At 42.4% G+C, this 21,538-nt stretch overlaps 1 protein-coding gene across 1 annotated transcript in view; it reads right to left on the reverse strand.

Annotated features, from left to right (window-relative positions):
• Positions 1 to 19,747, reverse strand: part of LOC148026814 (uncharacterized) — a 74,790-nt gene extending 55,043 nt beyond the window's left edge. The window contains exons 1-2 of the mRNA XM_087691348.1: positions 19,343 to 19,747; positions 18,384 to 18,654 (exon numbers count right to left, since the gene is read on the reverse strand). Coding sequence (XP_087547474.1) covers positions 18,384 to 18,654; positions 19,343 to 19,697 — 626 coding nt within the window. The 5' untranslated portion in view covers positions 19,698 to 19,747. The remainder of the gene's footprint in view (positions 1 to 18,383; positions 18,655 to 19,342) is intronic.
• Between the last annotated feature and the right edge of the window lie 1,791 nt (positions 19,748 to 21,538).

A 21,538-nucleotide genomic window follows, 5' to 3' on the forward strand; every position in this document is an offset into this window, starting at 1 on the left:
GCAAACTCAAGAAAACCAGTCCTATGGAGGAGGACGTGGTAACTCTAGAGGCAAGGGGAGCCAAACAGGTCGTGGTGGATGGTAGAGATGCCAAAATGCAAACAGCAATGTTGAATGCTACTACTGTGGTAAAATGGGTCATATGGCTAAAGACTGCTATAAAAAGCAAAATGACATCATGAATGGAAAATTGCAACAAGGGAATTATGCATCTTCTAGTAGACAGGGTGATGACAGAAATGAGCATTGTTTATGGTGCAGCACATAACCAATTCTGTGACAAGTGCAGAAGAAAGCAATGATGTGTGGTATGTTGACTCAGCTGCATCAAACCACATGACAGGTCATGCAGAATGGATGCAGGATGCAAGAAAAATGGAAAAACCAGGATTTGTGGAGACTGGTGATGATACTGCACATCCTATTGTGCAGATTGGAAAATTTCCTTTGTCTATGCAGGATGGGAAAAAGAAATACCTGTCGGATGTATTTCATGTCCCAAATATCACCAAGAACCTGATTTCTGTTGGTCAAATGATTGAGCAGGGCTTGCAGGTTAGATTTAATTCTCATGGATGCTTTGTTGAGGATATGAAAAATAAAGGTCGCTTGATAGCAAAAGGAAAGAAGAATGGCAGAATGTTTACGTTGGATGCAGACATGCCTGAATTGAGTGCAGCAATGTTTGCACATGGGACCGGTGTAGTTGCAGATATTGATATTTGGCATAAACGCATTGGTCATGTTAATGTACAGCGACTTAAATCAATACAGACCCAAAATATTATTGCAAGATTGCCTAAATCCAAGGTTGCAGAAATGCATAACGTATGTGAAGCCTGTCAATTTGGAAAACAGGCAAGGAAACCATTTCCTAGACACGTTCAAGAGAGTAAGAAGCCATTGGAATTAATCCACTCTGATGTGTGGACTACTAAAGCTGCATCTATTGGAGGCTGTCATTATTTTGTCACTTTTATTTATGACTATAGCAAAAAAGTTTAGGTGTATTTTATGAAAAAGAAAAGTAAAGTGTTTGGTCATTTCAAAACTCTTAAAGCTATGGTTGAAAAAGAAACAGGCCTGTAAATAAAATGCCTAAGGTCAAATGGAGGGGGAGAGTACCTCTCAAATGAGTTTGCAAGGTTCTTGTAGGAGCATGGCATAAAGCAGCAATATTTATGTAGTCATACCCCACAACAAAATGGAATTGCAGAAAGGAAAAACAGGCATATTGGAGAGGTATCTCGTGCCATGCTCAACGAAAAAGACCTGCCAGATTTTTATTGGGCTGAAGCAGTTGCTACAGCAGTCTACATAATGAACAGGACTCCCACTGCAGTAATACATGGCATGACTCCAGAGGAGAGGTATACTGGTAGGAAACCAGATATTTCTCATTTGAAAATTTTTAGTTGAATTACCTATGTTCATGTGCCAGATGAGTTGAGATCCAAGTTGGATCCAAAAGCTGAGAAGTGCATCTTTATTGGTTACTCTCTGCAGCAGAAAGGCTATAGATGCTATAACCCTTCTACTCGTAAGTTTACAGTGAGCAGAGATGTTTTTTATGAGATGAGTAGCTGGTATAAACTAGTAAATGTGATTGATAATGTAGATGCACAAAATGATAATGCTACACAGAATTCACAGCAGCAGTCACAAGATATTAGTGGACCTGGAGTGTCCTCTAGCAGTGGTTCACATTCTTCGCCATGGACAGGCAGATTGAGATAAGGAGAATCTTCTCAAAGCAATGCAGATAGTGATATGCAGGTATCACGAAAAGCAAAAGAGAAGGTAGATCAGCCCATGTTTGATGTGAATGCAGGTCACTCTTATGTGGATGGTGAATCCAGTGGCTCAGAACAGAGCATTGATGATGAGTTGGGTATTCCTTCTATTGTTACACCTAGAGTAAGGAAGACCAGGGATATTTTGAGAGAATCTGGAAGTGAGCCTACTTTGCGCAAGTCTACCAGAGCTAGGTATCCTGTGGATAGGCTGAAATATGATGGATTTACAGCCATTCACTATGCCTATATAGTCAAAGTGATACAGAAACCAGAACCCACTTCTTTTGAGCAAGCCGTGGGAAAAGAAAAATGGGAGAAAGCCGTGGATGAAGAAATGGATGCTTTGAAAGCAAATGCTACATGGGAATTGGTACCTTTGCCTAAAGATAAGAATGCAATTGGTTGTAAGTGGGTTTATAAGGTGAAGCACAATGCAGATGGTTCTGTGAACAGATACAAGGCAAGATTAGTAGTCAAGGGATATGCACAAACATATGGCATTGATTATGAAGAAACATTCAGTCCGGTTGCAAGAATGGCAACCGTAAGAGCAATCATTGCTATGGCTGCATCAAAGGGATGGTCTTTACATCAAATGGATGTAAAGAATGCCTTCTTGCATGGTGATTTGCAAGAAGAGGTCTATATGGAGCAGCCACCAGGTTATGTGCATGTTGTTCATCCTGACTTTATTTGCAAGTTGAAGAAAGCCTTGTATGGCTTGAAGCAAGCACCTAGAGCATGGTCTGACAAGATAGGACAGTATCTTGTCACTATTGGCTTTCAGATTTCCAAGGCAGATTTCTCACTTTATGTGAGAAAAAACAGAGAAAGGTATTATGTTGCTTGTCATTTATGTTGATGATTTGATTATCACAGGTGATAGTCATGAAGATATCCTTCGTGTGAAAATGCTATTGAAGCAGAAGTTTGAGATGAAGGATTTGGGAGAGCTGTATTATTTCTTGGGCATTGAGGTGATTAGATCACCAAGTGGGATATGGCTCTTGCAAAGGCAGTATGGATTAGACATGCTGTCCAAATATGGGATGACAGGCTGTAAGCCTATTTCAATTCCTTTGGAGCAGAATGTGAAGTTGAGCGCAAATGCAAGTGAGCTTCTGGAAGACCCTACTATGTACAAACGCATAGTAGGAAGTTTGATTTATATGACTATTACCAGGCCAGATTTGAGCAATGTTGTTGGATTGGTAAGTCAGTTTATGCAGGCTCCAAGGAAACCGCATTTGGATACGGCTAGACGCATACTCAGGTATGTGAAGTCCACATTGCAGTATGGACTACTTTATGAGACTGGGGTTCAGATACAGTTGCATGGATACACTGATGCTGATTGGGCTGGTAGTATTTCTCATAGACGATCTACCAGTGGATATGTGTTCTCTTTTGGAAGTGCTGCAGTCACTTGGAGCAGCAAGAAACAGCCTACAGTTGCCTTGTCGAGCACAGAGGCTGAGTACAGGGGCGCAGCAATGGCTGCATGTGAGGTAGCTTGGTTGCATAAGCTACTTTATGATATGCATCAGCCTACAGATGGGCCAGTTGTCATTTATTGTGACAACATGAGTAGTATACACTTGGCAAATAACCCAGTCTATCATGCTAGAACAAAGCACATTGAGGTACATTATCACTATGTGCGGGAGAGGGTTCTACTAGGTCTTATTGATCTAGTTTATGTCAGCACAGAGAATCAGGTAGCTGACATATTTACGAAGGCATTGGGCGCAGAGAAGCTGCGCAAGTTCAGAAACCTGCTTGGTGTGCAGGAATTGGGATTGAGCTCGAGGGGAAGTGTTGAGATATCGAGCTCCACTCATAATATGCCAGGGTGACCGTTGTGCATTTATGTCACCGACTTGTTAGCTGCAAATGCGGTTGGTACACCGCCCATGAATAATAGCTAGATGACAGCTATCCTTATCTACTCTAGTTTATGGCTCAGTTAGTATGCCACCTTAGTTAGTTGAGTTTAGTTTGAGACCCATATATAGGGTTCTTCTATTTCTATGTACTAGAGTTCTTTTCCGCTTACACAACTAAGAAGAGGAAAACTGTTTTCAACCTCTACCTGTATGTGTATTCCCCCATTGTGCAAGCAAGAAAGCTCATGGTCAAGGTGTTGGACAAGCAGTTGGACAGGCAACAGAGCCTGCCGTGAGACGGTCTACTAGAGATAGACGTCCACCTGATAGATTTCAGCCCTCGATGCATTATGTCTTGGTTACATATGCAGGAGAGCCTTTCACCTATGATAAGGCTATGCGCAGGGGTGATAGTCACTTCTTTGAGAGGGCTATGCAGTCTGAGATAGACTCCCTGCATAAGAATGACACTTGGGATTTGGTTTCCTTGCCTACGGGCAAGAAGGCTTTGCCATGCAAGTGGGTGTACAAGCTAAAAAGTATCCCTGGACAACCCAAGCCGGCATATAAGGCTAGATTGGTAGCAAAGGATTTTAAGCAGGAGCATGGTGTGGACTTTGACGAGGTCTTTTCTCTTGTGGTTAAGATGACCACCCTGCGCTTAGTCTTGGCTTTGGTTGCTCAGCTTGACTTGGATTTATACCAGATGGATGTCAAGACGGCTTTCTTACATGGGGACTTACATGATGAGATTTATATGGAGCAGCCTAAGGGCTTTGCAGAACCTGGCAGACAGCACCTAGTGTGCAAATTGAAGAAAAGTCTTTATGGCTTGAAACAGACACCTAGGGAGTGGTATCATAAGTTTGATGCCTTTATGCAGTCCAGGGCTACAGCCGGAGTGCTATGGATCCATGTCTTTACACCAAGAAAGCCCGTGATGGTTCTTTATTGATTTTGGTACTCTATGTGGATGATATGCTAATAGTAGGGAAAGCTCATAATCAGCTAGATGCTCTTAAGGCTCAGCTCAAGAAGAGCTTTGAGATGAAAGATCTGGAACAGGCCGCTCACATACTTGATATGCGCATTAGACGCGACAGGCATCAGGGACTCCTCTACTTGCCACAGAGGGAGTACATTCATAAAGTCCTTGAGCGCTTCCGCATGCAGGACGTAAAGCCTATTGGTTGTCCATTGCCTTCTTATGTGAAGGTATCACAGGCTGATTGTCCGCAAACACATGAGCAGAGGGCCGAGATGGTCAAGTTTCCCTATACATCCGCAGTGGGTAGTCTTATGTATGCCATGATAGCCACTCGTCCAAATATTGCCGTTGCAGTTGGTGTTGTGGCACGCTATATAGCTACACCTGGCAAGAAGTATTGAGATGCCGTGAAGGGTATCATAAGGTACCTGAAGGGCACTGCAGATATGTGCATATGCTATGGCAGCCACGATACAGGAGTCGTGGGGTACATTGACTCCGATTATGCAGGACATGCAGATAGTAGGAAGTCCACTTCCGGCTATGTATTCACCTATGCTGGAGATACTATTTCTTGGATGTCCAGGGTGCAAAAATGCGCCGCCCTTTCTACTACAGAGGCCAAGTATGTTGCAGCCACTGAGCAAGGAGGCCATTTGGTTGGGTCGTTTAGTTGTTGACCTTGGTATTGATGCTATCCCTACACTGCATTCGGATTCTATGAGTGCTATTCAGTTAGCCAAGAATCCGGTCTTCCATTCGAAGACGAAACACATTGAGGTGAGGTATCACTTCATACGTGGAGTCGTTGAGGACAAGTCTGTTGATCTTATCAAGATCTCGACTGACCAGAATCCTGCAGATCTGCTCACGAAAAGCCTCTCTACAGAGCGCTTTGCCTTCCTCAGGAGGTTGATAGGCATGGGATGAGATGACGTCTTTTCTCATCCTGTTGTACATGTGTACATGTTATACTGTCTTTTTTCTTTTTCTTTTCACTCCTCACTGGGACAGATTCGCCTTTAAGTAGGAGGTTGTTGGGGGTAAAGGCGCCTCTACCTAGCCGCCCGTGTATTACTACACTAACAGTCGCCGCCACTGCACACTATAGATAGCGGGCGCCCGTCACTGTCACTTTATTCTTTATTCTTTTAGTGACAGCTTTGAATAAAGCAAGGCCCGGTCACACATTGTAACTGTTGAAGTTCCCATTTTTAGTCTCTCCCTTTCTTGCTCTTGCTCTCCCGCCATAGCTCTCGAGTCCAACCTTCGATCCGTCGCTCCCTTTCATTTTTGGCAAGCAAGGCAAGGGGGGGCGGGGTGGGTAGGGGAGTGTGTGTAAGGGTATGGGCTTTGTAGCTATACCATGGCATAAGAGATAGAAAAACCTATATAGGGAGTAGTTGTGACTCTAAGCTCAGCTTGATTTCCACTCTACGTGTGATTCCCTATACTCAGTGGTGAACCCTCATATGTGCGGCATCATGAGGGTGTAGTCCTGAGATATGCATCAATGTTGTATCTTTCGATATCATGAATACAAAGATTCCTTATTAATATATCTTGTGTGCCATTCCACTGTGCCTTTTTGTGCCCCATGACAAGTTTTACCATGAAGTCTCGTGAAGGTCCGTTACATTTGATATCAGAGCAACTCTAGCACAGAGCATACTAGCTCGAAAGGGGAGCAAGCTCACGGACGTGGAGAAGATCCTACCATAACACGTCACACAACACGACGCAACGACCCTAACACAACACAGTGCAATGCCCCACATCGCGACGCCCTCCCGAGCGAGTTTTTTGCTGAAAATCAAAAGAGAACCTAATGTGCCAACAAAGTTGAGAGGGAGCTGTGGCATGATAGGAACGCGCAGCATACCATTCGAAAATGACTTGGAAAGAGCTAAGGTTGTGGGAGGACACTTTCTTTGAAGAGGAAGATGAGCTATGTCACTGGCTCAAAATCACATACAAGAAGAAAGAGCTACAGCTCAAAATGACCGAGCAGACAAAGAAGACCATCAAGATGCTAAGGAAGACCCAACAAGGAGTAAATGTGCTAGATGATCTCAAGGAGAAGGCTGAAGAGCTAGATGAAGACCTGGAAGAGGTTGACTACCAATTGATCATGGTGCGAGGAAGAGCCAGATTGTGGCAAGTGAAGACGGTCCGAGACCTCGACACGGAGTTACAAGAGAAAATCATGCTGAGGTGGGACTGGGAGACTGCCTCTAGATCTAAAGAAGCCAAAGAGAGGGCCCGAACCATACTTGAAGCAGATGCGGGCTGAAAGAGTCCAAGAGCTGAAGAATGGAGCGAAGCCAACCAAAGAAGAACCAAAAAGCCAAGAGAAGCAGAAACAGGTGAAAAAAGAAGAAGAAATATAGCCGGACGAAGATGAAGGTGAAGACAAGGGGAGGATGAGCTCAACACTAATCCTGGAACACCTCACCCCCAAGAAGAAGCCGACGGCTACTACCCTGACTACTACCCTGAAGATCAATACTTCGACAACGAATATCCTCTTGAAAGAGATGGATACTACTACCCTGAAGATGTTCCCATCGACTACCATCCGGAAGGAGAATACCTCGACACCAACTACCCCTATCCCGAAGAATGCCAAACCAAAGAAGTTCCAAAAGAGGAAGAAATGATGGAATATTATATGAAGGGAGAAGGATGAAAAATGGATGTGAGTTCAAAGGTAGAAAGTATTATGATGAAGTAAGGATACAAAAAATAAGAGGAAACAGGGTGAACATGTCAGAGGAATGAACCACTGTACCCACAAGTTGCAGCCTAGTTGGTTGAAGAACCAGTGTTAGAAAAAGAGAAGGGGAAGGCTGAGCTCAATCATGATCTTGGAACACCTCTACCCATTGAGATTGAGGGTGATGCCACGTTGGCGCCCTCTTGTGAGGCACGGGATGCCTTTGATGAAGAGGAAGATGAAGAAGTAGATGAAGAGATAGAGTTAGAAGATGAGAATGGAAGGGCAAAAGCACTTGGGACAGGACATCCGCTACATGAAACCAACACTTCTATAGTAGACGATGATATAGATGAAGAAAGAAAAGAGAGAAGAGTTAAAAGAGAAAAAAGAAGGAGAGGGGGAGGATGAGCTCAGCCCAGATCTTAGAACACCTCGACCCCAACAACGCCAACAACAAGAATCAACCAAACCCTCACAATTCAATGATGATAGGCTAGAAAAAGAGTTGAAGGAAAGAATCATGAAAATATGGGATGAGATAGAAGAAGATGATAGGAAAGGAGAAGAAAGAGATTTGTTAGGTGGAGCCATAAAGAAGATCAAGGAAAAGATGAGACAAGAAAATAGAAAAAAAGAGATAGAAGAACAAGTAGAGTTAGCTAGGAAGAAGCTAGAAGAAGAAGAGAAGCTAGACCATGATAGGAGAAAACAAGTAGAAGAAAACAAGAAGAAGAAAGTTAGGAACAAGATTGAACAAGAAGAAAAAGATGAAGAAAGCAAGTTGAAAGAACAAATATGGAGAGCTAGGAAGCCAAAGGAAGAAGATAGGCTAGAGCAAGAAGAGCAGGAAAAGATAGATCAAGGCAGAAAGGTCAAAGAAGAAAAGATAGAAGACAAGAAGGAAGAAAAAGAGTAAAAGATAGAGAAGGAAAAGAAAGAAAATGAGACGACGAAGAAGGCGAAACCAAACGCCAAGAAACGGAGGCAAGCCAACAGAGCCAAAATGAGAGATGAGAATGAAGATACCTCCAAAACCCCCCAAACTCAACTCATGGCTAAGGACAAAGCAACCCCAGCTTTTGATCCAAGGCCACATCCCATCCCAACCAAATTGGATCAAAGTAGGAACCAAGTGCACTACAGCAATGGAGTCATTGGCTACGCCTTTGAGCCCGAAGAGGCAAACCCTTATGAGCTTAGGAAGAGGAAGTCAGAGGACAAAGCCTCAACGAAGGGAAAGCGTGAGGGAGTGCTCGCAATATGGTCCAACCAAGGTAACTTAGTGCCACGGAAGGAAACCTTGCTAGTTAAGCCTTGGAGAACTCTCCAACTCACTCTTAAGGTGATTGTCTTTGGTCTATGGAACCTATTGGGACCATACTCTGTCACAACTCTATAGAAACAGAATTTGTATCCTTTTTCATAAATTTGTCTATATAATGATTTATTAAATTTATTTCCTTTGCACTAATTAGATATAAAGAAAAGTGCATTGGAGCTGGCCACTGATGAGTGGTCACAGGTTATGGTGGACCCACGCGGTGGGTTAGAGAAAAGATAGTTCACACTTCCACCTATATGACCCGATTGGGCGCCTGTGACTAGAACTCACGCATATCAGGGTTAGACTCGCACACAGAAAGGATTGATGCCTTGAAGTGTGGGCTAGATCCACCAGAACAGACAGTTACAATCAACAAGATGGCATGATCATGAAATGCTTGTATAATGTGCATGTGTGGGCTGAAAGCTTGAAATGCACATTTCTTTGCATAGGAAAGTCACATGAAGATTCGAATACCATTTTTGCGATGTACACGGAAAAAGCTTTCGTATGATACCCATATTGGGGGGGTCCCTAAATTTTAGGAGATCCCTAAAATTTAGGAGGTCCCTAAATTTTAGGAGCCTCGAATTAGCCTAAAAATGCTAGTCCTAAAAAATAGGGATGTCATTCTAAAAATAGTAAGTTCTGTACTCTGACTGTGCTTACTAAATTTGGTTGTTTCTATTCTTGACAGTATTCAACCCAAAAAGGAAGGCCATAGAGAAGAGACAAGTGTCAAGACACTTGTCACACAAGTTTCCAAGTGTCCCACCACTTGTCACATCTCATGACATGTGGCTGGACACTTGTCTTGTGCTACTCCACTTTCCCCTTTTGTACTAGCTCTCCCCTCTCCTATAAATAAGAGCTCGTTTTTCTTCATTGATCATCATTTTTCTTTGCTGTAAACTCATGTACAGCACCCACAGATAGCCAGAAACTGGCCCCATCCATCCCCATCATCATCCCCCACTTCTCCATTATCAAATTCCTCCATATTCCCTCTTCTATCACTGTTTTTTTTACAAGACAGCAAGCCTGTAAATTCATTACAGCACCTCCTTCTCGAGCTCTTTCTTCCATTTTAGCTACAAGAAGCAAGCCCTATCCATGTACTGCTGATCAACGATGGAGAAAGGCTGAATTTCCCTTTTTTTTCTCTCATATTGTAAAGAAATCAGTTCTTATCATTGCATAATAGATAATGCATGTGTGTTTGTACATCTTTGCATGATCTTGTGAGAGTGAGAATTACTTCTTCTCACTCTCAGGTTGATTGTAACTGAGCTCTTCCCTAAGGGACTTGGGTTGAGCAGAAATACATTCCTTCGGGGGGGGTTGCCCATCTTCAACCCTCAATCTTGTCTCCATTACTTTTACATTTTCATGGCTGTAATTTTGTGAGTAATTTTCATTTTCAGCTTTAAGTGTTCATTCTCTTTTATATTAAATCTTGAAAACAAGCGAATATCATAATTGTTAAGCATACTACGTTATTCGGGGCGTTTACAGTGGTATCAGAGCTTTGGCTCGGTCCTCACCCCCAACACTGGTAGTGCTTACAACTATAAGTTTGTTTGTTTTCAGCCCTTGCATTGAGTGCTTGAGCATATTTTTTTTTCTTTAGTCTCAATGGATCAATCGAGTGCTATCCTTCAAGCCATTCAAAGTCTTAGAGAGGAGAATCAGCAAATTCGTGAGCAACTTCTCAAACTAGAAAAAGTTGAGAATCCCAAAGAATTCAAGGAAAGAAGCCCATTTACTTCAAGGAAACAAAGCCATACCAATGAAAGGAGCCGATCAAGAAGTCCAACTACTTCTAAGAGGCAGTCCCATTCTACTTCAAGAAAGAGATCGCGTCGAAGCTCATCCTCTCCTTCAAAGTCATCTGGCGCCTATTCTGATGGATCCTCTTCTAGTAATGAAGAGTCACACCCTTCTCGTGGAAGACCTCATCATCGTCAAAGGCGTCGACATTCTTCACCCTCGTCTCCATCTTCATCCCCATCAAGCACTTCATCATCTTCAACCTCAAGATCCGAGCATGGACGAAGGCATAAGAAGAAGAAGAAGACTAAGTCACTATCTCAACTTGAAAAGAAGATCAAGTTCAGTATGTATGATGGTTCCCGAAATCCTGATCTTCTTCTGAAGTTTATTCGTCAATTTCAAATTTTGTATGGTCGTGACAAGTATAAAGAAAAAGAAAAGATTAAGTTTGCAGCTTTACATTTAATCGACTTAGCCCATACTTGGTGGACGGGGTTGGAATATGATCATGCTGCCCCAAAATCATGGCGGTCCTTTGTTTGCCTGATACAAAGCCAATTTCTTCCTGTTCATTTCAAAAGAGATGTAAAAATGGAATGGGATCGGCTTTGGCAAAGGAAAAATGAGTCACTTGGTGACTATACCAAGAGATTTTGGGAGCTACTTTTGAAGGTCCAACATTTCAAGAAGATCAGCAGTTCAGAAAAGCTTAGGAAGTTTCAAGGAGGTTTGCATTTTAAACTTCGTACTGCTCTTAATCATTATCATTGTTCTAGTCTCAGGGAACTCATTGACCATGCTGAGACATGGGAAATGGAGCACAATAGCAACAAATCATTCCAAAAGAATGATAAGAAGAGAGTAGCTGATGATGAGGAGTATTCAGCCCCAAATGAAGGACAAAAACAGTGGCAAAAGCAGCCATCAAATCAAAAGAAGATGAAGCCCTATGCACCTCCTAATACTCCTCAATTTCGCTCCAATCTATACCCACAAGCAAAGCAACTTTCCGAAGAAGAAAAGCAACGCTTCATGAAAGAAGGAAAGTGCTTTAAATGTGGACAAACAGGCCACATAGCAAAGCAATATCCAAACAAGGGACAAAGCAAGGTTTCTGACAACAAGCCTAAGTCGCCAGTGAAAATCAATGCTATCAGTGATGTAGTTGCAAACACAACTCACACTCCAGAGACGCGCAAATTATTAAAAGCTTGGGGACAGTTGCAAGGTAAGCAAGCACTATTCTTGATAGATCTTGGGGCGAATGAAAATATTATTTCCTTGCAATTAGCTAAAGAGCTTGGATTAAAGAATGAAGAGATGGACACTTCGGCAGAAGTTCGCCAAGCTTTAAATGCTGATGAAGGTGACACAGTGAAGACTGTGATACCCTACATTGGCAAGCTCAAGTTTCAAATTCAAGGCTACAGTGATGAAGATACCTTCTGTATCGGAGACCTTGATGGTTGCGATGTGATTCTTGGCATGCCTTGGAATCATAGAGTAGATTCAACCATCTTCTCTCAGAAAAAGAAGGTAGAACTCACCAACAAAGGCAAGAAGTACGAGATCCAAGCTGGAGTTTCTGGAGACACCATACCTATGGTAAGCCATATGCAAGTCTCTAGAGCAATTAAGGATTGTGTTCAATGTTGTCTGCTTTATGTCACTGATGTAAAAGATAATATGAATGCTGAAAACCAAGAGCAACTTCAGCTCTTGGAAAAGTATAAAGATTGTTTTTCGGAAGATCTTCCTTATCAACTTCCCGCAGAAAGGCCAGAAGACCATCATATTGATATTATCCCGGGCAGTTCTCCTCCTAATATAGCACCATACCGTGTGAGCCGTCCTCAACAAGAAGAAATCAGAAAGCAAGTCGAAGACCTACTCAACCGTGGGCTAATTAGGCCAAGTAGCTCACCATTTTGTTCACCGGTTCTTCTTGTTCAAAAGAAAGATGGCACATTCAGGATGTGCATTGATTATCGAGCCCTCAACAAAATCACTGTGAAGAATCGGTTTCCCTGGTTATCATCAAATTAGGGTAATACCACAAGATGTACACAAAACTGCTTTCCGCACTTTATACGGTCTTTATGAATTCTTGGTGGTTCCTTTCGGATTAACCAATGCACCAGCCACCTTTAATCGAATGATGGAGCGCATCTTTAGAGAGCATCGACAATATGTCGATACTTTCTTTGATGATATTCTTGTCTTTAGCAAGAATGAAGAGGAGCATCATCAACACTTGGAAATTGTTCTACAATTACTACAACAAAATCAACTCTTGGTAAATGGTAAAAAGAGTGAATTTTTCATGCATAAAATAAATTACCTTGGGCATGTCATCTCTTTTGAAGGGATTCAGATGGATCCTGAAAAGATCAGGATAATCCAAGAATGGCCTCATCTCCGTGATGTACATGAGGTGCGATCGTTTCTTGGCTTATGTTCTTATTACCGCCGCTTCATCAAGCATTTTGCACATATGGCTTCTCCACTTCATGACCTTACAAAGAAGAAGATCTCTTTCCAATGGAAGGAAAAAGAGAAGGCAGCCTTCACAAGGCTGAAAACAGCTCTTACTTCTGGACCTGTTCTTATCATTCCAGATCTGGTAAAACCATTTGTGGTGGAAGCAGATGCTTGCGGTGATTGTATTGGTGCAGTGCTAAATCAAGAAGGCCATGCCGTAGCCTTTGAAAGCCGCCGTCTAAATGATGTGGAGAAAAGGTATGACATTTATGAAAAGGAGCTCTTAGCAGTGGTTCATGCTTTAAAGATATGGAAACATTATCTTTTAGGCAATGAATTCCTTATTAAAACCGATCATCAAAGCTTGAAGTATTTCAAGACTCAAAAGCATTTGCAGGAGAAACATGCAAGATGGGAAAATTTCTTGTCTATGTTTCATTTTCAAATTATGTACACTCCAGGGAAACAAAATGTAGTTGCTGATGCACTTTCTAGAGTGCCTCGTATTGCAACTATTACAGTGGCTCATCATGAAGATTTTCAAACGATGAAGAATACTTATGATGAAGATACTGATTTTGCAGCAATTTGGTCAAATTTACAGCAAGGAGGTTCTCATCCAGATTATTCCATCAAAGACAGTTACCTTCTCATGAACAACCGCCTTTGTGTCACTCTTCCTGTTCAACAAAAGGTGCTTAAAGAAAGTCATGAACCCCCTTATGCAGGGCATAGAGGGAGGGCAGCCACTCTAAGTGCAATTGAGCGCTACTTTTATTGGCCAACATTACGAAAAGATACACATAACTTCATTGAGGCTTGTCTGGTATGCCAAAAATCCAAATATGATAGGCAAAAGATTCCAGGATTGTTGCAACCTCTTCCAGTGCCCAAAGATCCATGGAAATCTATCACAATGGATTTCATCTCAGGTATTCCAAGAACACCTCAAGGTCATGATATGATTTGGGTCATAATTGATAGATTCAGCAAACAATCACATTTTATTCCATGTCATAAAACATTGAAATCCGCACAAGCTGCAAGACTTTTCATTCAACATATCTTCAGATTACATGGTATGCCTTCTGAGATCATTTCAGATAGAGACTCCAAATTCACAAGTAACTTTTGGCATGCTTTATTTGAGAATTTGGGAACCACTTTAAAGTTCTCCTCAGCTTTTCATCCTCAAACTGACGGCCAAACAGAGGTGATGAATCTCACTCTTTTGGATATGTTGAAAGCTTATGTTAGTGAACATAAGTCGCAATGGGAGAAATATCTTCCATTATTGGAGTTTGCTTACAACAATACAGTGCACTCATCCACAGGGAAAGCTCCAAATGAAATAGTACAGGGTAAAGTGATTCCTCCTCCAATTATTCGCACTAAAGATAAGATTTTTGCTGCTGATGAGTTTGCTTCAGATTTAAAAACCACAATGGATCAAGTTCGAGCCACTATCAAAGTTGCCCAAGAGCGACAAAAGAAGCAAGCAGATAAACGAAGAAGACATTTGGCTTTTGAAAAAGGTCAATATGTCTTGCTAAAGTTTGATAAAAGCAGGCTCAAACAAGGTTCTGGTCAAAATTCATCTTTTCCAAAGCTCTCCAGTAGATACTTTGGACCCTTCAAAGTGATTGAGAAAATAAATGAAGTTTCTTATCGACTTGAGCTTCCTACTCATTGGAAAATACACAATGCTTTTCATGTAAGTTTGCTAAAACCTTACATAGGACCAGAACCAAAGGAACCCATTACTGAAGATCCCCCAGAAGTTGAAGAAACAGAGCAACTCTTGGAACCTGAAAAGACTTTGTTTCTCAAGGATCGAACCACGAGAAGTGGCCTTGTGACACGAAAATTCTTACTAAAATTCAAGAATCTATCCACAACAGATGCACAGTGGGTAGATGAAAAATTCATGAAGGATTATCCAAATATTCTACAGCAATATCAAGAAGCTTTTCAGCTGAGGACAGCTGAATAAAAGCCAGAGGGCTATCACAACTCTATAGAAACAGAATTTGTATCCTTTTTCATAAATTTGTCTATATAATGATTTATTAAATTTATTTCCTTTGCACTAATTAGATATAAAGAAAAGTGCATTGGAGCTGGCCACTGATGAGTGGTCACAGGTTATGGTGGACCCACGCGGTGGGTTAGAGAAAAGATAGTTCACACTTCCACCTATATGACCCGATTGGGCGCCTGTGACTAGAACTCACGCATATCAGGGTTAGACTCGCACACAGAAAGGATTGATGCCTTGAAGTGTGGGCTAGATCCACCAGAACAGACAGTTACAATCAACAAGATGGCATGATCATGAAATGCTTGTATAATGTGCATGTGTGGGCTGAAAGCTTGAAATGCACATTTCTTTGCATAGGAAAGTCACATGAAGATTCGAATACCATTTTTGCGATGTACACGGAAAAAGCTTTCATATGATACCCATATTGGGGGGGTCCCTAAATTTTAGGAGATCCCTAAAATTTAGGAGGTCCCTAAATTTTAGGAGCCTCGAATTAGCCTAAAAATGCTAGTCCTAAAAAATAGGGATGTCATTCTAAAAATAGTAAGTTCTGTACTCTGACTGTGCTTACTAAATTTGGTTGTTTCTATTCTTGACAGTATTCAACCCAAAAAGGAAGGCCATAGAGAAGAGACAAGTGTCAAGACACTTGTCACACAAGTTTCCAAGTGTCCCACCACTTGTCACATCTCATGACATGTGGCTGGACACTTGTCTTGTGCTACTCCACTTTCCCCTTTTGTACTAGCTCTCCCCTCTCCTATAAATAAGAGCTCGTTTTTCTTCATTGATCATCATTTTTCTTTGCTGTAAACTCATGTACAGCACCCACAGATAGCCAGAAACTGGCCCCATCCATCCCCATCATCATCCCCCACTTCTCCATTATCAAATTCCTCCATATTCCCTCTTCTATCACTGTTTTTTTTACAAGACAGCAAGCCTGTAAATTCATTACAGCACCTCCTTCTCGAGCTCTTTCTTCCATTTTAGCTACAAGAAGCAAGCCCTATCCATGTACTGCTGATCAACGATGGAGAAAGGCTGAATTTTCCTTTTTCTTCTCTCATATTGTAAAGAAATCAGTTCTTATCATTGCATAATAGATAATGCATGTGTGTTTGTACATCTTTGCATGATCTTGTGAGAGTGAGAATTACTTCTTCTCACTCTCAGGTTGATTGTAACTGAGCTCTTCCCTAAGGGACTTGGGTTGAGCAGAAATACATTCCTTCGGGGGGGGTTGCCCATCTTCAACCCTCAATCTTGTCTCCATTACTTTTACATTTTCATGGCTGTAATTTTGTGAGTAATTTTCATTTTCAGCTTTAAGTGTTCATTCTCTTTTATATTAAATCTCGAAAACAAGCGAATATCATAATTGTTAAGCATACTACGTTGTTCGAGGCGTTTACATACTCAATGCTAACAAAGATTAAGATCTCGGCACTCAGGCCACAAGTAGTGCAAGGAGTTATCATCCCGATCCTATGGATCTGTGACACACCAAGCACCACACAGATGGGAGTCACCCCAAGAACTTCAAGGATACCTCTACTTTTGCAAACCAAAATTCGGATTAAGTGTGATGACTTAGTCAATTCCCCGCCAAGAACCTCAACTCCAAATGAGGCTAAGAAGAGCCAAAGAGGTGCCATGCACCAAGACCGCACCTTCCATGCAAGAAGGCAAGTTGAACCAACCAGCTTGTCTAAGTACAAAGCAAGCACGAAAGATCCGACAAGAGGCCAAAGAAAACAGCCCAAGTACTTGACTTGGCGATGAGGGTGAAGTCTCTTGGCAAATGAACCAAGAGACCCAAGTCCCCAAGGCCCAAGGCAACGGCACGAAGAAAGGGAGAATCAGCGCAAGGAGCAACTCAATGGACCGCCTCCCTTAAGGCGTGGCACAACATGGCAACAACTGCACCACCGTACCTTGACCCCAACAGCACGACAACTTGGGATCGCGCCTACAAATCTTGGCATGCAAAGCCATAAGCACCAAGCCACCTCAAGTTAGGACCATGAAGCCTCTACTCCTCAAAATGTAATTGAGTCGAGGGAGAACTGGAATGCAAAAACAATAAAAAGAACTAAGTCTAAATGGGTAGACCCTAGCCAGCTTGATAGCATAAGCTGTGTTAAGACCCCCAAGTCGTAGTGCGGCAGACACTAACCAGCTTGATAGAAAAGGCTGCGTTAAGATCCCTCTAAGGAGTCAATCCTAGACCGACAGACACTGACCAACTTGATAGTATAAGTTGGGTTAAGTCCCTAGAATGAGCAAGAAACCACCCTTAATTGCTAAGGACAACAATTCATTAAGCGGAGGTGAGTGTAGGGATATGGGCTTTGTAGCTATACTATGGCGTAAGAGCCAGAAACACCTATATAGGGAGTAGTTATGACTCTAAGCTTAGCTTGGTTTCCACTCTACGTGTGATTCCCTATACTCAGTGGTGAACCCTCATATGTGCGGCGTCAAGAGGGTGTAATCCTGAGATGTGCCTCAATGTTGTATCTTTCGATATCATGAATACAAAGTTTCCTTATTGATATATCTTGTGTGTCATTCCACTATGCCTTTTTGTGCCTCATGACAGGTTTTACCATGAAGTCCCATGAAGGTCCGTAACAGGTGTGGGGTAGGGTAGGGTAGGGTGTCTATTGTTTTAAGACAAGGCACATACAATGCCATCATGACCTGACATAGCTGAGAAATAAGTTACTTAATATAGAAAAACTTCATATGTTCTTTCAGCTAAAATAGCCTGCCCATAAGTTTCCCCACATTGGCTATAGCCTCTAAAGAAACAACCCAAAATGCCATTCAAGACCCTTTGAAAGGGGGGGCCGGGGGAGGGGGAGGGGGAGGGGGAGGGGGAGGCAGAAACAGAGAAGGTCAGGAAGATTGTTGACTTCTTTTGGGGGTCATCCCTTTTTGGAATCTTGAAGTGTACAGTGACTGCCCCTGCAAAGCAGTGTAAAGTCACTAATCATCAAGAAACTTATGAGATTCACAAAAAGCATCCATATGATAGAGGCTGTAGCCAAAAGTTGTGTTAATGATCTATGTGCAAAAGTCATCTAGGAAGTGAATTCCCAGCAACCATTCAATGTGTCCATTCCTCCAGCTTAGACTCAAGCATTTTTCACAGAAAATTTTGCCTTCAAATTATTCCAGCTTGGACCAAGCATTTTTCGCAAAAAGATTTGTTTTCGATTCACAGAGGACAAAGAATTGGAGCTTGGAAATGATGCAGTTCTGAGAGCACTGAGATCCGTATGCTTCAAAAAAGAATGTAGACTTTTAACACCCTGTTTCTTTACCAACATGAACTTCCATTAGAGGGTGTTATCTGAAACAAACCTCATGTCCTTGGATATCCAGCCAACTCTTAGATACGAATTCACCACTCCACAGATCTCCCTTTCTGTCAGCACTATCAGATCAGCCATTCCTGGAGTCCAGTCGTCAGACCATTTGTGTGTCTTGACAAGAATGTTTGTCGAATCCTGCTTGCGTGCAGCACCACGGTCAGTAAGTTTTGAATTCGTGATGGTGTGCAACCAGTAGCTGTGCACTCTCTGACTGCTGTGCTCAAGAAGCAGCCTAAGAGCATTGAAAAGCCACGTGGAGCCTGCAAAATGAGAAACAGCACACAAAATATGACAATTCCTACACTCTCATTTTCAGAACTGCGATACTGTGGAAAGGCAAGTGCAATACAAAAACAGGGCAGCAGACATGAAAATCCTAGTCTCGTTTTCAGAACTGCAACACAATGGGGATGGCTGGGTATGGCAGCGACAAAGAAGTGCTTAGTGCAATATGACACTGGCTTGTTATGCACAAGAAATTTTAGACAAATTCCCACTATAATCCTGTTAGTGCAATATGACACTGGCTTGTTATACACAATAAATTTTAGACAAATTCCAACTATAATCCTCACATTGTGGATTACGACATCATCGTATGCTTTTGGGAGGGAGGGACTGCATACCCAGCTAGGAGCAGTTTTTGTCTAAAATTTATCTTATAAAGGAGAAATTTTAGAGGAATTCCCACTATAATCCTCACATTATGGATTACCAAAAATCTTGCACCTCTGCAAGGGAGAGACCGCACACCTAGCTAGCTCCTGAGGAAGGAAGAGAGGTCTGAGAAGGGAGGAAAGTAGGTATGCGGTCCCTCCCTCTCAGAAGCTCATGATATTGCTAAAAACTATAAGAGAAACAATGGGAAAGAGCTTCTTTTCTCACATGCGAAAATGTTAACAAAATTCTTGTGACCTAAGCTTTCAAAGGGTATCAGAGAGAGCGTACCTGACCGTTCAGGACCGGCACAGATGATGAGCTTTCCTGCACCCTGAGGGACGATGCACTGCCTGTGCTGCCAGCCCTGCTCTTTGTGGAGGTACTCACACTCGCCATCCCCGCAGTGTAAGCCATCGCTGCAGAGGAGCTTGTGCGCCCAGTCAGGCACTTCAGGGCCTCGGATGGGATCGAAATCTGCAGACATGAAGGGGGGAGTGGTGCGTAATTTCGGGCTTGGCCTGGATGGGTGCTGCAAATCATGAACAACGCTGCGAGGACGAGAGGCACTTCTGGATTGAGCGAGCCTCGTAAGGGGCGGCCATGCCCAGCATGAAAGACATGCCATGTCGCATTGCCACTGCATAACGCCACATCATGGTTCATCATCACAGCGTGCTTCCGCCAAAGTCATGTAGGGGACTGCCACCTCACCCTTTCGTGTCAGTGTCACATGGCAGTCTGCTGACGCACTAAACTGTAATGCCACTCTCATTATGTGACGTCACTTGTCACATTGTCATGTGGCTTAGGTCCTGTTCCCATTGCCCACCAGCTGCCAACCGCAATGGTAACTGGTGGCAAGACCGGCAAGCTCCATGGGGTTCCCCTAGTTCCCAATACAAAACCTGTTGGGATCATGGGCAAGGGCTTGGCCCAAGCTGGTTACTGGCCACTTTCTATGGACAACCACCTTGTTAATTATAATTAATTTTTTATGTGTTCCTGATCATTTTATTCTCCCTCCCTCCTTTCGGGCACAGTGGGTTCTTGCCTTCTCTTGCACATCTCCTTAGTCCCACACCTCCTGTGTCATTGTGTCTTGCACATCTCTTATTGTGGTGTTTGCCTTCCCTTTGATTGGGTGTTCAACTCTGACTTCTAAGCAGGTTCTCTTTCTACTTTTGGTTTAGTTCTCCTTATTGCACACCTACACACATATACATGCCACCAACTCTTCTAGTTTTGTCTACTCTATTGACCTATGCATAGAGCCTCCATTTGGCATTTTGCTCCTCCGTTTGATTTCCAACAACACACCTCCTACTACCATGGTCATGTTCCCTCTTCTAAAAGTGTTTTAGAGCTACATCTTTATACTACATTGTCTACTCTTTTGGTTTCATGTGCTACCAACCTTCACAGAAATACTTCACCGGATGTTTTGCTCCTTATTTTGGTTTCCAATGGCACATATCGTACTATTGTGGTCATCTTTCTTCTTCTAGGAGCATTTGGAGCTATGTTCGTCTCCCTTCCTCCTGTTGTATTTGACATCGTAGTACACAAGTGGTCACCTTTCTTCTTCTAGGAGTGTTTGGAGTCGTGCTCGTCTCCATTCCTCCTACTACATTTGACATTGTACTACACATAGGTGCATTCGTGCTACTTCTATATGCAAGTGAGTTTCTTTTTATCCCTGCTAGTTGTATTTCTTTTGTTGCACACCTGCACCTGGAAGCAAGCCACCTACACTTTTGTTTTTGTTTGATGCACCCTTCATTCCTAGAAGGAAGCTCGGTTGTTTGCTTATGGACATTTGTTGCCATATTTTGATAGTGATATGTGTGAACACACTTAGGTTTGTTGGGGAAGTTTTTTTCCCCTTCCTAGGAGGTTTTTTCCGCATGGTCTTATATATATGCCTATTCACTTTTAAGACTACTTAATCTTATAAATCTTCACTATGGCTACTACTCTATATGCTTTGTATTGTGCTCTCTTAAGCTTCTTCTTCTGCAAGCTATGTGTATGCATTCCTACAATCCTAAATCCAACACCTCCGAGACAATACCTTCTTTACTTTCCTATCTTTAATCCCCATTTTCTAGTATGAATTGTGGCTTGATGGAATCACTCTTTCATAGTAAAAACCACCTTCCAAATTTTCAAGGCTTGATTCTAGTAGTCGTATTGTTGGGCCCTTAACATCCAATACCCTCCTTTGCACACATCGGTTTAATGTACTCCCATTTGTGATGCTTATTGTTCATGTTAGAAGGAAGCATCTCCTTATCTTTAAGGTAATTGAAATGCAACTTTACCACAACTAGAGTCGGGGTCTCTAAAATATCCCTATTATTTTTAGCAAGGTTATTGTAGCCAACATCATTTGAGGCTATGATATTTGACTATGAGCTTGCACTCACAACACTGGTAGCAAAATTAGGTAGAGGAGAGGTGTTTGTGTAGGGAGTTTAAGGAGAT

The sequence above is a fragment of the Lygodium microphyllum genome, chromosome 13, assembly GCF_053477565.2.
Source record: "Lygodium microphyllum isolate KBCC chromosome 13, Lygodium_microphyllum_v1.1.10, whole genome shotgun sequence".
NCBI classification, from domain to species: domain Eukaryota; kingdom Viridiplantae; phylum Streptophyta; class Polypodiopsida; order Schizaeales; family Lygodiaceae; genus Lygodium; species Lygodium microphyllum.